We start from the raw sequence: 16,380 nt of genomic DNA, 5'->3' as shown, positions 1-16,380 counted from the left end.
CACCCAGGCATCCCTGTCAGCCAAGTATGTTTTATCAGATCATTTGACCAGAGCACAAGTGAACTCACAGGCCCTGGTGATGTAAATTCAGTCAACGAAAACCCAAACTTTCATTTACCCAGCAGGTAGTCTGAGGCACAACTTTAATCTGTAAACAGAAGCCTGTCCTTTCCCTTAACCCAGGAGACAGATGGATCTACTAGACCTTATTTCTTGCCCTCAAAATGCTGTGAATGGTGGCAGAATTGAAAAGTGGCAGCAGTGGATAAGTCAAGCATAAGGCTTGGCTTAAACCTTCAAAATGAGCATATTTGCTAATACAAACCAGTAGTAAAAAGTAGACTCTTATTCGATGCACAAGTGGCTCCAAGGGTTCGATTGATACGAGAATTAGTCTCCTCTTTCCCCCTTTCCCTTGGAAGGTTCTCAGGCAGGTTCTTCACTCATGGAAACAAGACAGCTGGTCCAAATGTCTGTCCTATCCTCCAGAAACCCTACTGGAAAAAGCTATTTTCCCAGTAATACCAGCAGAATCTTTGAGAATAAGATTCATCAGACTGATTGGGCTCATTCCCCACATCAGTTGCTGTGGCCAGGCTTGGGGCTTGGGGTTAGCATAGGGGACTGTGATGGGCAGAGGGGTGGTTTCCAAGAACAATACAGGTTCTGTTACAGAAGAAAGGAGATCAGATGTCAGACAAGCATAATAATAAATGTCTACTGCATTTTAAAAGACAAGCAGAAAATCGCACAACTCTTGGAAGACTGAATTTGAATCTGTAATGCCAAAGATAACATGAACTGTCCCTAGCATTCAACCCTTCTCCAAGTTCATGCACACATGCACACATACACATGCACATTCATATCCCTACCTCCTGCTTGTCAGGTGCCACCCAAAATAGGGAATTGTGACCAAACCTCTTGTCATTGTCCTTATCTATTATATGATAGCATGGATAGAGAAAATATAAAATAGCATTCCATACAGCAGACCAGGCAACTTTTATTCAAGCATTTCCTGCTCTATTTCCTAGTGACAAGATTTTAATTTCAGGGGCGCCGGTGTGTGTTGAAAGACTGCTGCAAAATTCTTGATAACACAGTATTACCCCCAGAAACTGTGGTGCCACCATTCACTGTCTTCTCAGGCTGCCCAGGTAAGCTTGGCTGTTGAATATGAAAGCTCATTTTCCATCACAAGAAAAAACATACGCAATTTTTTATCTCTTACAATGTATTGATCTAGCTAATTTAAAAATTCTCCTGCTACAGATTACCTAGAAATGCTATCTAAAATATAACCAGTATCTTTTCAAATGCATAATTGGGTTCATAAGGAAATTTCAAGGGTCAGAAACAAAGAGGAAAAGAAACTCTCACTATAAGTATGGTTAGGTTTATGTAGCTTCCTAATTAGAGTAGTTTAGGGTTTCATACTCCTGTAGGGATGAGAGAGAAAGCCTTGTATCCACAGAGAGATCCTCTTAAAGTGTGATCTCCCAACAAAAAGCTGATAGAGAGTAAACCCGCCACCAGCCCAGGAAAAGTATAAAGAAACAAGACTCTCTTGGCCTGGGTTCTGGGTAGAAAAAGAAAAAGTCTCCATTTCTCTCCAGAGAATTCTAACAATGGCTTCATGTTGGTTGGAGATTTGAGTTTATATTTCCCACATTGCCCAAAAATGCCCAAACTGAAAATTTGACGTTAACCGTGGTCTAAGACTAATGATAGCTCTAGGACACCCAAGAGAAGCAAGTACATCCCCTCTCGATCTTGGCTCACAGAATGCCATCAGGTAAAGCCTTCATCAACTCAGTGTTCCAAATGATCAAACACGTGAGGAAACAAAAGTGATACATGCATATCCTAGAAAATTTGGAAAACAGAAAATCAGAAGGAAGAAGAAAATCTCATGTCCACTATCCCACCCCAAGGCAGTCTCTTTTCTTCTCCATATGGTTTTATATGGATGAACTTATGCAGCGTGGACAGAGGGCACACCAGAGATTCACAGATGGAAGATGCTATGTAGGAAGAGATTTGACAGTAGATGAGATCTACCACCAACTGAGTGGTTTAGTTGCTTTTCTAATTAAAAAACTCATCACTCAGATCATTGACTTTGGGTTTCAGAGATGTACAAAATCATCCACTTAGAATCTTTAGGGAGGAAATTGGCTGTTCTGCTGTTTCCATGCATCTCTGCATTTGCAGAGGAGGAAGGAGAGCCTTGCTGAGTGATTCTCCCTATATTGGGTTCCCACTGTGGAAAAGTCTCATTGTTCTTAGCAAATGCAGATCAGAATAGCCCCAGCCTTTGTCTTAGGTTGATTGTCAGACAGTTATCTGATCTGAGGTGAGAAGTAAATTGCCAGAGAAATACCTTAATCTCTTTTAACTTATTCAAGGTTCTTAGAACCAGGTGTGGTCTTTGTGCATTGATGACTGAGGCGGGAGACACCACTTGGTATTTGTTTTGTTTTTTGTGTGTTTTTTCTTTTAAAAGATTTTACTTCTTTATTCATGAGAGACACCAAGAGAGAGGCAGAGACATAGGCAGAGGGAGAAGCAAGCTCCCTGCCGGTAGCCTGATGCGGGACCTGATCCCAGGACCCCAGGTCCCCGGGATCACAACGTGAGCCGAAGGCACTCAACCACTGAGCCACCCAGGCGCCCCTACTACTTGATATTTTAAATCCAAATAAGCACTGTGTTTGGAGGTTCTGATGGAGGATTCAAGCTGCCTGAGACCTCAGAGATCATTGTGTAGATGGGGAAACTGAGAGATTGGATTGTCTGTCTACAGGATCAGAGCTGGTTCATAGGAAAGCCTTGACTAGCACTTAAAATCCTTATTTAGAGTCTAGTACTTTGTGCATTGTGACAAGAGACTTCCCATGTTTGTTTTCAGTATTTTCACAAGGAAATGCTAACATCTAGATACTGCTGTTGGCAATTTACATCTTTTATAAAGAAGCCTAAGACTGTAGGACAGCCAGCACAGTTTTGGAGGGCTCCACTGTGTGACATTGAGTAGTGGAACAAAATGAAAGGAGAATCATCCAGGAAGAATCTGGGTCACGAACTAAAAAGCCTAAACTGCCTGTAGGAGTCAGAAGTGATTGAAGTAATAGCCTATCATGGCTGTCCCAGAATACAGGCGTAACATTATAAGAACTTCTGATATTTCATGAGGAGCTAAAAATCTGAATTTCTATGGGATATATCTGAATTTTTAAGGGTTGGCTGCTAACTTTTTAAAAAAGATTAAATACTGTACAGACCAAACATATGTTTGCAAATCTAACATGGGCTGCTCATTTGTAAAAGGTAGATGTCTGTGAGAATTTTGTATTTTTTAGACTTTTTTTTCTATCCTACCTGTTATTTTCTCTCTATATATGTATGCAAGTGTCTCTGTTTGTTTTGTATGCATATTAATGCAGAGGTATGTGTTGTATATGTGTATATATGTACTTGTGTATATAACACAGATATATAAAACTGCTTAACCTGTATAAACAGATTCACACTTTCTCTTGTTTGGAAACTTGTGTTCTTAATGGTGTATCTTGGGCATCTTTTCTTGTCGTATGTAGAGATTCCCCTAATTCCTTTTCATGGTTATGTGGTTTTCAGTGCATAAAAGCACCACAGTGTAATGGATCAGTTCCCTGGTATAATGGGTCATTAGACGCTGTATCTGGATTTTCACTATTAGAAACTTTGCTGCATTAATATTCTTGTACATATATTGTTTAATTGGGCAAGGTTATTTGGAGGATGAATTCTTAGAAGTCATTCTTCAGGCTACAGAGTGAACTTTTAAAAGTTTTGCTAGATTTTCCAAAATTCCTCTTCAAAATGGTTGTACAAATATATGCTTCCACCCATAGTGTACAGGAGTGCCTCTTTCCTAGAAATCTTTAAATACAATTTTTTGTCTTTCAATAGGATATTTCTGTTCTACTCCCATCCACGATTTGTCTATATGTAGCAGGTTTGGGGGTTGGATTCAGTTTCATTGTATGAACAACAGAGCGGTTTCTTACCTCAAAGGGTGTTCACCTTGGCTTGCCCTGTAGGTGTCACACCACAATCCAGGGGATGGACCAATCTTTGAAACAACCTCCCATGTAGTCAGAGATGCCTTAACTCTTTAAATCATACAATAATGTACTAACTGCTTTTATCTGGAAGATATTTATCCATTCGAGGATTTGTATTATTGTTTGTCTCCCCCCACACACAAAAATTCCATCTTGAAGATACGGTCAGTAAAAATATTCTGCTAGTGTTGAAGCTGGAAGACCTAGCATTTAGATGCTCATGAGTAAAGAAAAGGGCCTCATAGGGGTTTAAATGGAAATTAAAACTGCTGGCTTTCCTCGGCTCCAGTTCGTTGACCAGGTCTTTCTTTCTCCAGGACTGTTTTCAGGGGAGCTCCCAGAATGTACCCAGGAGCTGATGATTGACGTCACCAAGAGCTACTACCAGAAGTTTTTGCCCTTGACACAGGTCTAATGTCTCTGCCTCGTGTCTTGAATTCGTTTGAGCTCTAAGATGAACTTGGGGACAAAGTGAGCCAGCCAGCATCTACAAAGAGCTCTTGTGTCTTTGATACCTTCTGCCCTCTTTTTTTCTTTGTCTGGTTTTAATTCTTTAGAATTTCCCAATCCTTCCAGGTTCTAAGCTCTTAAGACTTTGACAACAGAACGTCTGGAGGAATTGTGTCCAAATGCTGTGCTTAATGGTCTTATCTATTAACAGTCACTTCATAACATTATCTGTGGAACACAGAATCATCTGTTCCCAGCACTCCCACCCCTTGGTGCTGTGGGTGATGGGATCCTGCTGAAACAGGCCTGCAGAGCAGGGCGTGTCCCAGGTGGAGGTCGTGAAGCTCGCATGCTACTCATGGCCATTAGCTGCTCACACAGTGAGCACCTCCCACATGGGTCACTCTCAGCTTCAATGAGAGCAACATTTGGCCAGTTGCTACAATTGCTAATGGTCGTGGGGGGGAAAAAGTGTTTGTGACTTTTCAGAGCCCAGATTCCTTTTGGCTACTAAAACTTGAAGGTAGGAGTGGTTAGCATTTCTCCTCTTCCCAAAATGATCTTAAATGTCATTTTAACCCAGGGTGATTAATAAAAGGCTATCTAGCATTCTGTTCTAGGGCCTTTGGCTTTCACTAGAAGGGGTTTTATTTTTGCAAAGACCTAGGTATGAGTCTCCTGTGTGGATGAATTAGTCTAGCAGTCACTCCTTGCCTCACAGTATTTGGAGGCAACAGCATATGCCTTATTTCCTTGAAGATGTAGCCTTTGTGACACTTGTCCTCTGGGCTAGAGCCATTCACCCACTCGTATTTGCCATAAACCTTACATTTCAGACCAAAATATCTGTACCTGGACCCAATCACATATATACACAGGGGACTCTTAAATCATTCTGTGGGCACAGAGCCCCAAGGAGTAAATGAAGTTACTAGTGCTCTTCTTAATTCTCTCCTGGGGAATAACACAACCTTGCCTGGTTTTGCTCTGACTTCTTGGTCTAAAAGGAAGAGTTAGAAAGGAAGGTCTGAAAGGCTTTGCTTTGCTTAATGCTCTGATTCTGCTGTGAACAGGATAAGGTAGTCCAGCCTTGAAGGTTAGGATCTAGCAGGAGCTTTCCTGACTTAATATCTGGTTATGAGGTTTGTTAAAATGGCTATATGTGGTGATCTCCTCTAGGTCAATGTAAAACTGTTCCAGTTTGTCGTTTTTTTTTTTTATGTTTGTGCATTAAAAGATTAACACGCAAAACAAAGCATTTGAAGGTGATCCCTCTCCACCTCCATGATGGCTACCTCACTTCGTCAGGCAGCCTCCCTGCTGAGCAGGGAGTCCAGTGTGGAGCTTGATCCCAGGACCCCTGGATCGTGACTTCACTGCATGCCTGGTCCCTTGCTATAAATTTTACATTCACTATATTGCTATGGCTCACGCCAACCCAGTAAGGTAGATGTTATTCCTATTTTACAGATGAGAAAAAAACTCAAAGATCTTAGATAACTTGGCACAATCCATACAGTGAAGAAGTAGCTGACCCAGGTATATCTGGCAGCCTAGTCGTGCAATTCAGCTCTCCCCTAGTAAGATGAGACTAGGCTTTCCCTTGGAGCACATCTGCTACGAGTCCTATCTGATACCAGTAATGGCTGCAATTTGTAATGGCTGCAAATTTTTGTTTTTAAATCATTTTCTGGCATCTCCCCCAGCCAGAGGGAGATGGTATTGATTGAACCATCCAACACTGTCTGTCACAGACAGGAAGCCCAGTGTCCCTTCTTAGATGACTGACTCCTTGCAATGTGCCCTGTTGTCTTGTAGCTGCAGTTTTGAAGGTAAATGGGAGTAGGTTCCATGAGAGAATTGTAGAATTGTCTTGCTTGCTGTAAGAAATAGTGTCATAAAATTCCGTACCATATGGTTGGCACTCTATAGAGGAATCTGCAAGTTGGATTAGACAAAAATCCAGTTAGAATGCTTTGTTGCAAGTGACAGAAATGCAGCTTGAGCCAATTTAAGTAAGAAATGGATTTTATTGGCTTCCGCAACAAATCATGGAAAAGACTAGTTTGAGAGGCAGCGTAATATGGACCTTAAGCAAGTTACTTAATCTCTCTGCCCTGGTATCCTAACCTATATGACAAGAATGACAATAGTGTCCCCCACAGAATTGGTTCAGATTAAATAAGCTACTATATATATAAACATTAAAGATAACTCCTAGCACTCTGTAAGTAATAATATCATCACCACAGGGACAACTGTATCCAGAGATTTAAACCCCATAGAGCTCTTTGTTTTCTATATCTTTTTAAAAAATATTTTATTTATTTATTTTTAAAGATTTTACTGATTTATTTGAGAGGGCATGTGCATGAGAGGGAGTAGGGACAGAGGGAGAAAGAGAAGCAGCCTCCCTGCTGAGCAGGGAGTCCAATGCAGGGGCTTGATCCCAGAACCTCAGGATCATGACCTGAGCTGAAGGCAGATGCTTAACTGACTGAGACATCCAGGCCCCCTTGTCTTGTATATTTTTTTCACCTGCACATTAGTAAAGGTACAGACGAGGCTGCTGTAACAGAGAGACCATGGAAATACTGTGGCTCCAACGAGTTATCCCTCCTAACAGTGCAGGGATAGGCAGGTTGTTCGGGACAAATAGGTAGCTGGGCTCAGTGAACTCATCAAATACCCAAATTACTGGGCCACCCTTAGCTACAAGAGAGGCTGTAAATTTAGTCACTGTTTGGGTAGCTAAAACTCTGAAGAAGGAGATTCTAACAGTAAAAAGGAGAGGGGGAGATTGGACTAGGGAGACAGTAAGCAAGCTCTCCCAAGCCTGTGTGTTGGCTTCCTTTTCTCCTACTGTGAGTGGGCTTTCCCCACGCATTGGGGCATGTGGCAACTGACAGCTCCAGATGCATACCCTTCCAGCTTGGTGACCCTGAAAGAAAGCCTTTTTCCCTCCAGTACTAATTTGTAAAAGTCCCACAGAAAGGTTCTCAGTGGCTTCTGGCAAGTCCCATACCCTTTTGGATTAATTACTGTGGCCAGGGCTGTACCATAGACCTGATCTGGGTCATGAGCTTTCCTCCATCCCTCCATGGTGGGAATGGGTGGAGAAAAGAGTCCATCACCAAAGCAAGGTATTGGGCAGACAGAAACAATAGCTAGTTCAAACAGTAAAAGAGTCTAATTATTGACTGATACTGTTAGAAAGGCTGTTGACAGTCTTGTGTCCTAGGAAAGGCCAGCTGGACTCTGTCTCCATGGTGGCTCTCACCCCAGGGACAATCTGTCACCAGATAATTAAAACCCAGAGAAGAAAGTATCTTGTCCTCACAATACTCCCAGAAGAGCAGACTGATGGGAGAGACCTTGGTTGGGACTCTTTCCAGTTGGCTTAGGGTAGAGGGGGAACTCACTGGCCTATGGGGCTGATAAGGCCAGGGCCAGATTGGACTTCAGGCCATATTCCAAGACTCACAACAGCATCATCAGGGATCTGTCTCTTCAGTTATTTTATTTTATTTTATTTTATTTTATTTTATTTTATTATTATTTTTTAAGATTTTATTTACTTATGAGAGATACATAGCGAGAGAGAGAGAGAGAGAGGCAGAGACACAGGCAGAGGGACAAGCAGGTCCCATGCAGGGAGCCCGACGTGGGACTTGATTCCGGGTCTCCAGGATCAGGCCCTGGGCTGAAGGCGGCACTAAACCGCTGAGCCACCCGGGCTGCCCTGTCTCTTCAGTTCTTGAGTCTGCTTTCCTTTGAGTTGGCTTCATTCTCAGGCTTCACAAGTGACCCTGCAGTTCCAGTTATTAGTAGAAAGAACTCCCCCCCTTTTTTTTTTAATGATTTTTTATTTATTTGTGAGAAAGACCGCACAAACAGGGGGAGGGGAAGAGGGAGAGGGAAAAGCAGATTCCGCACTGAGCAGGGAGCCTGACACAGGGCTCGATCCCAAGACCCTGAGATCATAACCCGAGCTGAAGGCAGACACTTAATCGACTGAGCCCCCCAAGCACCCCAAAGTTCCCCTTTCTTGACAAAACCCGTGGACCTGGCTTTCATTGGCCCAAACCTGGGAGCTATCAAGCCTCAAGTAATCATCATGGCCAGGAAGGTGGAATGCACTGATTGCCTAGACCTGGGTGGGGCACATGCCCACATAGACTGCAAAGTGGTGCCTGGTGGTTGTGTGTGTGGAGGAGGTGATATTACCAGAAGAGAGGATGAATGGTTGCTAGGGAGGAAAAATCACCTGTCCAGTTCACACCTCTTCCTTTTCTCCAGTTGTCCTCACTATCCTCAGTCTGCCTACCCTTACCACATTTCCAATCTCATTACCCTTGGTCTTGGGAGGGAGGGTGCCTCCTGAGAGGTACCTGGGCCTGGCACAGAGAGGATATTGCTTATCAGAAGTGTAGTGCCCAATAAAGAGCCATTTAGAGGATGCTCCTCTGCCTGGAACTGCTTCCTTGTGGACCCCCATAACACCTTGTGGAAGGACCCTTGTCAAGATTTAGATAGCATTCTAGTTATGTACTTGTGTTCTTGTCTGAGCCCACACCAGCTAAGGAGTCCGGTGTGAGCCTGTGGGTATCTGGCATATACTTAATAGAGTGTTTACCTGGATATGAGTTCCTTCACCCCTGAGTCCCTACCCAGCCTAAGTAAGTCTCATGTTGCAGGGTCCCTGGTGCAGGAAACAAGGACGAATGACTGGTTTGTGCACCTCCTGTTGGTGGATTCTGTTGCATGTGGTTACACAGGGCTCCTGTGGTTAGTTGGGATCTGCAGTGGCTTCTGAATTAGTCACTTCTGCATGGGCCATTTCACTCAGCGCCTGAGGCCACAGTTCCCTTCTTTGTCACTCTGACCCATGTGGGTGCTGACAGACTTGACGTGAATCAGACAAACATTGCTTCTATTTAATACATCCTTGGAAGTTTTTCAGCTATAAAGAGGGGATTTTGGTGGATAGGGAGGCCTTTCTTGGTGCATTGATCTGGCCAGTGAGAGCCCACAGGGGTCTAGAACATGAAGCCCCAGACATGTTCTGACTTGCCCTCAGCTATTTCCAGGACAAATTGGCATTATTGGACCTGGTTGGTTGCCTTGGGTGATTAGATCTTGGGAGCTGATCCCCTGGGGGATAGTTTCTGTGGTGCTGCAAGGCCCCTGTAATGCCATTGGCAGTGTTGAGACAATGTGTTAAGGCTTTGTTATTTCAAAAGAGCTGTCAGGAAAGTGTCCTGCCATCTTGAACCAGTTCCTGTAAGTCCAGGAACACTGAAACACTTCGAGAGCCCCCCAGTAATCTGGTTGTACTTTTCTAGAACATGCACTTGGGCTAGGAAGGTGGGGTCCTGACTACTTGCTACATCTCGCATTTACTCATTTAACAAACACCTGTTGTGCTGCTGCTGAGTACCAGGCCCTGCCTTTCTTAGCTCCTGTAGAAAATAAGATGGAGCCAGACCGCTTCTGGAGGGAATCTTACTTTTTAAAAAATTTTATTTAAATTCAACTTGCCAACATACAGTGTAACACCCAGTGCTCATCTCATCATGTGCCTGGAGGGTCTTATAGATTAGTAGGAGAGAAAGCCAAGGAAACAGAGTTTCCTGGGGGCCCTTTTTCAGGTCATAGTGGTGAAGGGTGTGGGCATCAGAGACAGGCAGACCAAATCCCAGCCCTGCTGTTTGCTTGCCTTGTGACTTTGGGCAAGTTATCTCCCCTTGTGGAATCTCAGATTTCTCATCCATAAAATGAGGAACATGAATAGGGGTTGTTAATAAGAATTTAAATGCATTCATACATGTAAGGCAGGACTGCTGGCTCAGGGTAAGCGCTCAATGACTGGTAGTTTTAACAACTGTTATTACGAAATGATACATCTTGAGTGAAATTCCTAATAGTATAAGGTATAATATTCTTGTATATTTTTTAATTTAGAATAAAGTTAAGAACATCTGTTCATTTATAATCAATCTACCACAAAGAAGAGATGGGGAACAGAAATTACCCTTCCTTGCCAGGCACTTATTAGAGAACATTTAATCCTCCCAACTGTCAAAAACGTAGGGATTTTTATAACTCATTATTCAGAGGAGGAAACTGATCTTCATAGAGGTTAAGTAAATTTGCCCAGTGTCACACATCTAATTAATGACTGAGCCAGAATCAAAGCCAAGTCTTATCTGGCTACAAAGTCCATGTTTTATGCAGTTCCCCCAATATCCCAGGCCTCCAAAGCATGTGGCTCTGAGAAGGAACCTTGCTGCCCAATCAGTTAATCCTTTGTTTTCCTGAAGTTTTTGCTGGTGGGTTGGCCACATGTACTTGTCATTCTGCAGTCCAACCCAGACCCTGAAGTGAGAAGAGTTAGCACAGGACGTCCCTGCTTCCCCAACGAGAGGAGATGGCTTGTTTTGTATCTCCAAGTCCATTGGACATCATGCAGATGGCTTGTGCATATGAAAATCATCCAAGAGAAGAGACACAAGAATGGAGTCCACACCCTCTCTGGCTTTCAGACCGTGGGTCTAGACATTCAGCCCTGGTCTTTCTCGACCCTACCCACCTACCTCTTTTCAGCTATATTCATCTCAACCTTTGGTGTCAGCTAGGCGGGCTTTCCGACTTTGCATAGGGACAGCAAGAGCCCGGGGAAGTAGTAGGGCTAGAGGAAGGGGAGAATAAGGAAATCTGAGACTCAGGAACTGCAAGACCTCTTAGAGACCCTGAGCTCCCTGGGAATAGCCACAGGTTCTCTTTATTTCAGTAATCATAACAACAGTTGGCATGCCCATGTGCTTGGTGTGTTTGAAGTGCTCTCCTCCTAGAAGCTCTTCACAGGAATCTTCAGAGATAGGCATGTCCCAGAATCCTAGGAGATGGGCACTATCATGATCCCCATTTTATTGACGTGGGATTAGAGGCACAGAGAGGTTGAGTAACTTGCCCAAGGTCACACAGCTAGTAAGGGGAGGAACTGTTGTTTGAACAGGGTTCTCTGGTCCATGAGTTTAAGATATACATCATGCTGCTTTTAGGTCCATTTAGGGTTCTCTGGTCCATGAGACATCATGCTGCTCTTTGATAGGGAGGGAGGGAGTGAACAAATGAATCTGGTATTTGTGGCTAGCCAGACAGATAGGGCCCCCAGAGGCTGCATAAGGGGTACTTTGGAGTCAGCAGAATTGGGTTGCAATTCTAGCTCTGCCACCTCCTGCCTATAGGACCTGGGGCGATAACCTAATCCAGAAGTGCTCATTTCCTCATCTTCAAAATGGGAATAAGGTCTTTGTGAGGATTCAGGGAGATCATCTCTGTAAAGCTCTTAGCCCCATGCCCAGCATCTAGTAAGGGCTCAGTAAGAGTTGGCTATTAGTATTCCTGACACTCTGCAGATCAATGGTATTAATGTGGTAGTTGCAGCTGTACCCATTGAAAGTCCACATTGACAAGAACTAGAAAGGAACATGAAAACAGTTGTTAAAGGTCAAAGGAAATTAAAGTTTCTTCAGTGCTTCACCATTTCTTAAAAAATGTTCCTAAATGGAATAAAATATACATGCCATGATTGCTAAGTGGTCTTATCTTATGAGGGGTTGTTTCTGCCTCTGCAGAAAAGAGTTAGCTTCTAACCACTTCAGACCTGTGGTTAGAATCCTATCAGTGCTGAATTTACTGCTAGGGGTTTGAGTAAATTTGCAATGAGGAAAAAAGGAAGTTTTTAAAAATGACTTTGTATTTTGTGGCTATTAAATCTGGAAATATGATAAAATTGATTTAAAATGTTTCATAGTTCTAATTTCATAAATGCTGGAGGGATCATCTGATCAATGAAAGGTGTAAAAAAAAATAAGGTGTTAGTGGAATACAGCTTCCTCCTTTTAGCTATCGATGCGTGTGTTGGAGTAAATTCTTTGAATATTGGAACTAAGACAAGTCTTCATGATTTTTGCTATGATTTGTGTCTGTTGGAACTTCTGGAAGGGGAGACAACATGAAAAGAGAGGCAATTTCTGTATGGAAATTCACACTTGGAATTGGAAAAAGCAGTTAAATTGCCAGTGAGCCCTAGTTGAAATCAAATGTGTGATATGTAGAGACCAATGACCAGCTAGTCTGATGTGCATGGTTTTGAGCGGGTCAGTTCAGACTCTAAGACTGACACCGGGAAAAGGAAGCCTAGCTTGTCACTTGAACCTGGACCATGGTTGTCTGGTACTGTGATATGTCTTTCTGCAACAAGCCAAAGAAAAACAGCTGGCTCTTCTGGAATCCCAAATTCACAGATTCTTGTCTGGACATGACTAAGCTGCAAACTGCTACAGGCTGCCGCGAGTTGTTTCAGCCCAGCAGGAATATTGACCCTGGGAACATTAGAGATGTAGGACCCCTTCTGTAAAGCTCTAAGTGATGAAAACCTCCATCATGGACGCTGGCTGGATCATCAGACCATATATGCATGCCCACAGAAGAGGGCTTCTTCTCTGATGGGACCATCTAAAATCAAGCTGCTGGTCGGCTCTTTATAACTAATGTGGAGGCTACCTGAACCCAAATTTGTGATCCCTGCCAACAGCTGCACACTGGAGGAGGGCACATCATAGGGACTGTGACCCCTCCGCCTGCTGTTAACAGATTGGACTCTGGGCCTTCTTGACAGGGATGTCTCACTGCTGTTGACTTGTGTCCAGCTTTCTATATTATTTGGAACTTACCACAATGGGCTGATAGATGGATCGGATGCTGCTTCCTTACTCCCTCTCCCTCCATACACACTTAGTAAGGTAGGTTCATTATCTGACTCTAAGAGAGGGATTGATTTTGGCTGTTCACTGGATAAAAGAGTGGGAGGTTATGTAAACCCATTTTAAAATTTTTGAAAATTCAGGCTTTCATCCTCATGAGTCAGCTAGGATGCCATCACAAAATGCCTTAGACTGGGAGTTTAAATAATAGAACTATGTGTTCTCATAGCTCCAGAGGCCAGAAGTCCAAGAGCAAGGTGTTGGCAGATTTGATTTCTCTTCTGGTCCTCTCTCCTGGGCTTGCCAATGGTCACTTCCTGTGTCCTGACATAGTCGCCTCTATGCTGTTTGTGTCCTAATCTTCTCACAAGGACGCCAGTCAGATCAGATGAGGGCCCACCCTCATGTCTCAATTTTAATTGAATCACCTCTTTGAAAGCCCTGTCTCCCAATATAGTCACATTCTAAGGTCCTGGGGGTAAGGGCTTCAACCTAGGAATTGGGGGGTGGGGTAGGGACACAGTCCAACCCCTGTGACACATCCTGACCAATTCCTGAGTTTGTCTTTCTGGTTAAGTTAGATAAAAAAATATTTATCTGCAAAAATGTATTTGTGCCTCTTGCATACATCCCTTGCAGAGAAAAGGCCTGGAGTAGAATAAGAGGTGATTGAAAGAATGTTGTTGGTTTGCTGAACATTGGGGCCTCCAGGGGTTTTTAACAATGGACTGACGTCCTGGCACCTGGAGAGCCTTGGGCAAGTAGGAGGGGGGCATTTATGATCCTGGTTTTTCATGGAAGGTTTCCCTTCTTCCTGACAAGACTTCAGTGCTGCCTTTCTATGCACTGGAGTGCTCAGAGTTAAGACCACTGAGTCTATGCTCACACCTGGCAGTGCCAACTGTGACAACAGAGGGCCTCCGGGCTCTCCTACACAGAATGCACATTCACAAGATGCATAAATTTGTTCATGAACAAGCAAAACTGTTTGCAACTGACTGCCTTCAGGCTGCCCTTCAGAAACCAAGGGCTGGTTGGATCTTTCAGACTGGACTGGAAACTCTAGGGCAGGAGGCCACAGAATAGGAGGCTTACACTGGGGGCCCTGTTAACCTTCACCATCTAACGTATGTCCTGCTTGAGGTACCCTAACATTGCATACTCACTTCCAGGGGGACCTTGTGCCCAATTGTACTTATGTCTTTGTGCCCTAGCACCACACTGCCTCAGCCCTGGAAGGCTTCAGAGCAGCTTGCACTTGCCACACACAGTTGTGCTGGACCTGGATGTGGTCCCACGGTCCAGGTAGAAATGAATCATACAGAAGTTGAGTGAGGAAGCTGCTTGGCTTTCTATGAGGAAGCTGCTTGGCTTTCTAGGATAGACTGTTGTTGTTGTTATTGTTGTTTTTAATTGAGGTATAGTTGACAATAACATATCTAAAATAGACTTTTATGGTTAATGGGATATATTTTAAATGGCTAAATGCAGGACCCCTAACAGGCCTGAGATCAGTACTACAGATTGGTCTCATCATTTTGCAGGGGGTTCTACTGATAATAAATTTGCTGCATAAAGCCTGGGCCAACGGCCAAGGTGGGGGACAGTGCAGAAGAGAGTTAACAATGTAGGCCTGAGATTACTCTCCTTGTTTGTAAGGCTGAGCCTTGGCTGACATCTGGATAATTGGATTTCGAGAGGGTTCTCAACATACTCTAAATGACGAGTGGCTCACTCTGCCTAAATGTTGCAAACAATATGGTTTATCCTGAATACCTGCTTTCTTTCCAGGAATCCAGAATTTTGATATGTGCTAGGCAGAGAGCACCTTGTTGACAAGCTCCCAGGAAAGGCCCTGGGTACTGAGTCTCTATGGAGCTTCCCTGGCAAATAACATTTCACCTTTGTTGTCAGAACTCAGTGCTGGAGGAATTAAGTGTGTCCTGTGTGACTCCACTGGGAAAGGGCTCTGGGAAGCTTGCGCGGTTTTCTCTGTGCTTTGTTCTATACACCTTTTCCCTTTGCTCACTTTGCTTTGTGGCCTTTCTCTGTAATAAATTATAGCCTGCTAATAGTAAGACTCTGTGCTGAGTCCTGTAAGTCTCCTAACAAGTCCTCAATCTACGGGGTAGTTTTGAGTTTTGCCCAAAACAGGGCATGGGTGGACTTCTGGGGTGCTGGTAGGGTTCTCTTTCTCAATCTGGGTGTTTATGTGGGGTGGGTTCAAGTTGTGAAAATCCATTGAGCTGTACAGTTATGATATGTAAACCTTTTGTCTACATATTTTAAATTTCAATGAAAAATACATACCACAAGGATAAATAATAGCAACTTAATTAAAAAACTTCCTTTTATTCAGCAAGCATTTCAGTTACTTCTTTTTACTAGGCACAACTCTGGGAGCTTGGAACATGGGCTAGGAAAGACGTCATCATTGCCTCTCAGTTTATTGGGAGGCAGGTAGAGATACTTAAATATGGTCGATATTTGCTGGGCTCTGTCCAAAACATCATAGGGTGCAAAGGGGCACAGAAAAAGGACTTCTAACTTGGGTACTTTGCCGTTGTAGGGTTTCCACTCTACTTTGGGAAGTCAGGCAAATGGGCAGAGGGAGATAGCTGGGACCTATGGCAAACTAGGAAAGTATGTATGTAGGCATAGACTTGCATTTTGTCTTGCCTTTTTTTTTTTAAGGAAAAAAACCACAAATCCGAATTTTTATGTGCGCTCTCTTGATTTTTAAGTGCTGTAAATGAATCCAAATTTTCCAAAGTGGGAGGCCAAGCAGAACACCCCCCTGCAGGATGTGTGGCCTTGACCTGTTTGCTGGGCGTTCTTCCAACCAGCATCCTTCCTCTCACCAGACTTGAGGGTCCACTATTTTAGGCCCTGAGAAATGCAGCAGTGAGCAAGCCAGACAACCTTCTTGCAGAGCGGGGGGGGGGGGGGGGGGGGGGGGGGTCCCCGGTCCTGTGCTTCTCAAACATCAGCATGTGTGGAAATCACCTGGCAGTCAAATTGAAAAGCAGATTCCTGAGTTAGGATGT

General features: G+C 43.7%; 1 protein-coding gene and 1 long non-coding RNA gene across 4 annotated transcripts in view; one reads left to right on the top strand and one right to left on the bottom strand.

The window, feature by feature from the left end:
• DCTN5 (dynactin subunit 5) overlaps positions 1 to 15,695 on the top strand; it is a 31,631-nt gene extending 15,936 nt beyond the window's left edge. Inside the window, exons 5-6 of one of the 3 annotated variants that reach the window (XM_035717626.2) lie at positions 1,058 to 1,160; positions 4,430 to 15,695. In XM_035717626.2, the coding sequence (XP_035573519.1) occupies positions 1,058 to 1,160; positions 4,430 to 4,527 (201 nt within the window). In that variant the 3' untranslated portion in view covers positions 4,528 to 15,695. Of the gene's footprint in view, positions 1 to 1,057; positions 1,161 to 2,509; positions 3,540 to 4,429 lie in introns of those variants that run through there. The other 2 variants (XM_049111287.1, XM_035717627.2) reach the window with 2 other exon arrangements.
• On the bottom strand, positions 1,032 to 4,432 carry LOC118354986 (uncharacterized). The gene is made up of 3 exons (XR_004816548.2): positions 4,056 to 4,432; positions 1,786 to 1,869; positions 1,032 to 1,170 (listed from the first exon to the last, which is right to left on the bottom strand). It is a non-coding gene; the product is annotated as an uncharacterized LOC118354986 (long non-coding RNA).
• Positions 15,696 to 16,380: the final 685 nt, after the last annotated feature.

The sequence above is a fragment of the Canis lupus genome, chromosome 6 (genome assembly GCF_003254725.2).
Source record: "Canis lupus dingo isolate Sandy chromosome 6, ASM325472v2, whole genome shotgun sequence".
NCBI lineage: Eukaryota > Metazoa > Chordata > Mammalia > Carnivora > Canidae > Canis > Canis lupus.
The sequence above is the reverse complement of the archived record's forward strand: the minus strand, read 5'-3'. Positions and strand labels throughout refer to the sequence as shown.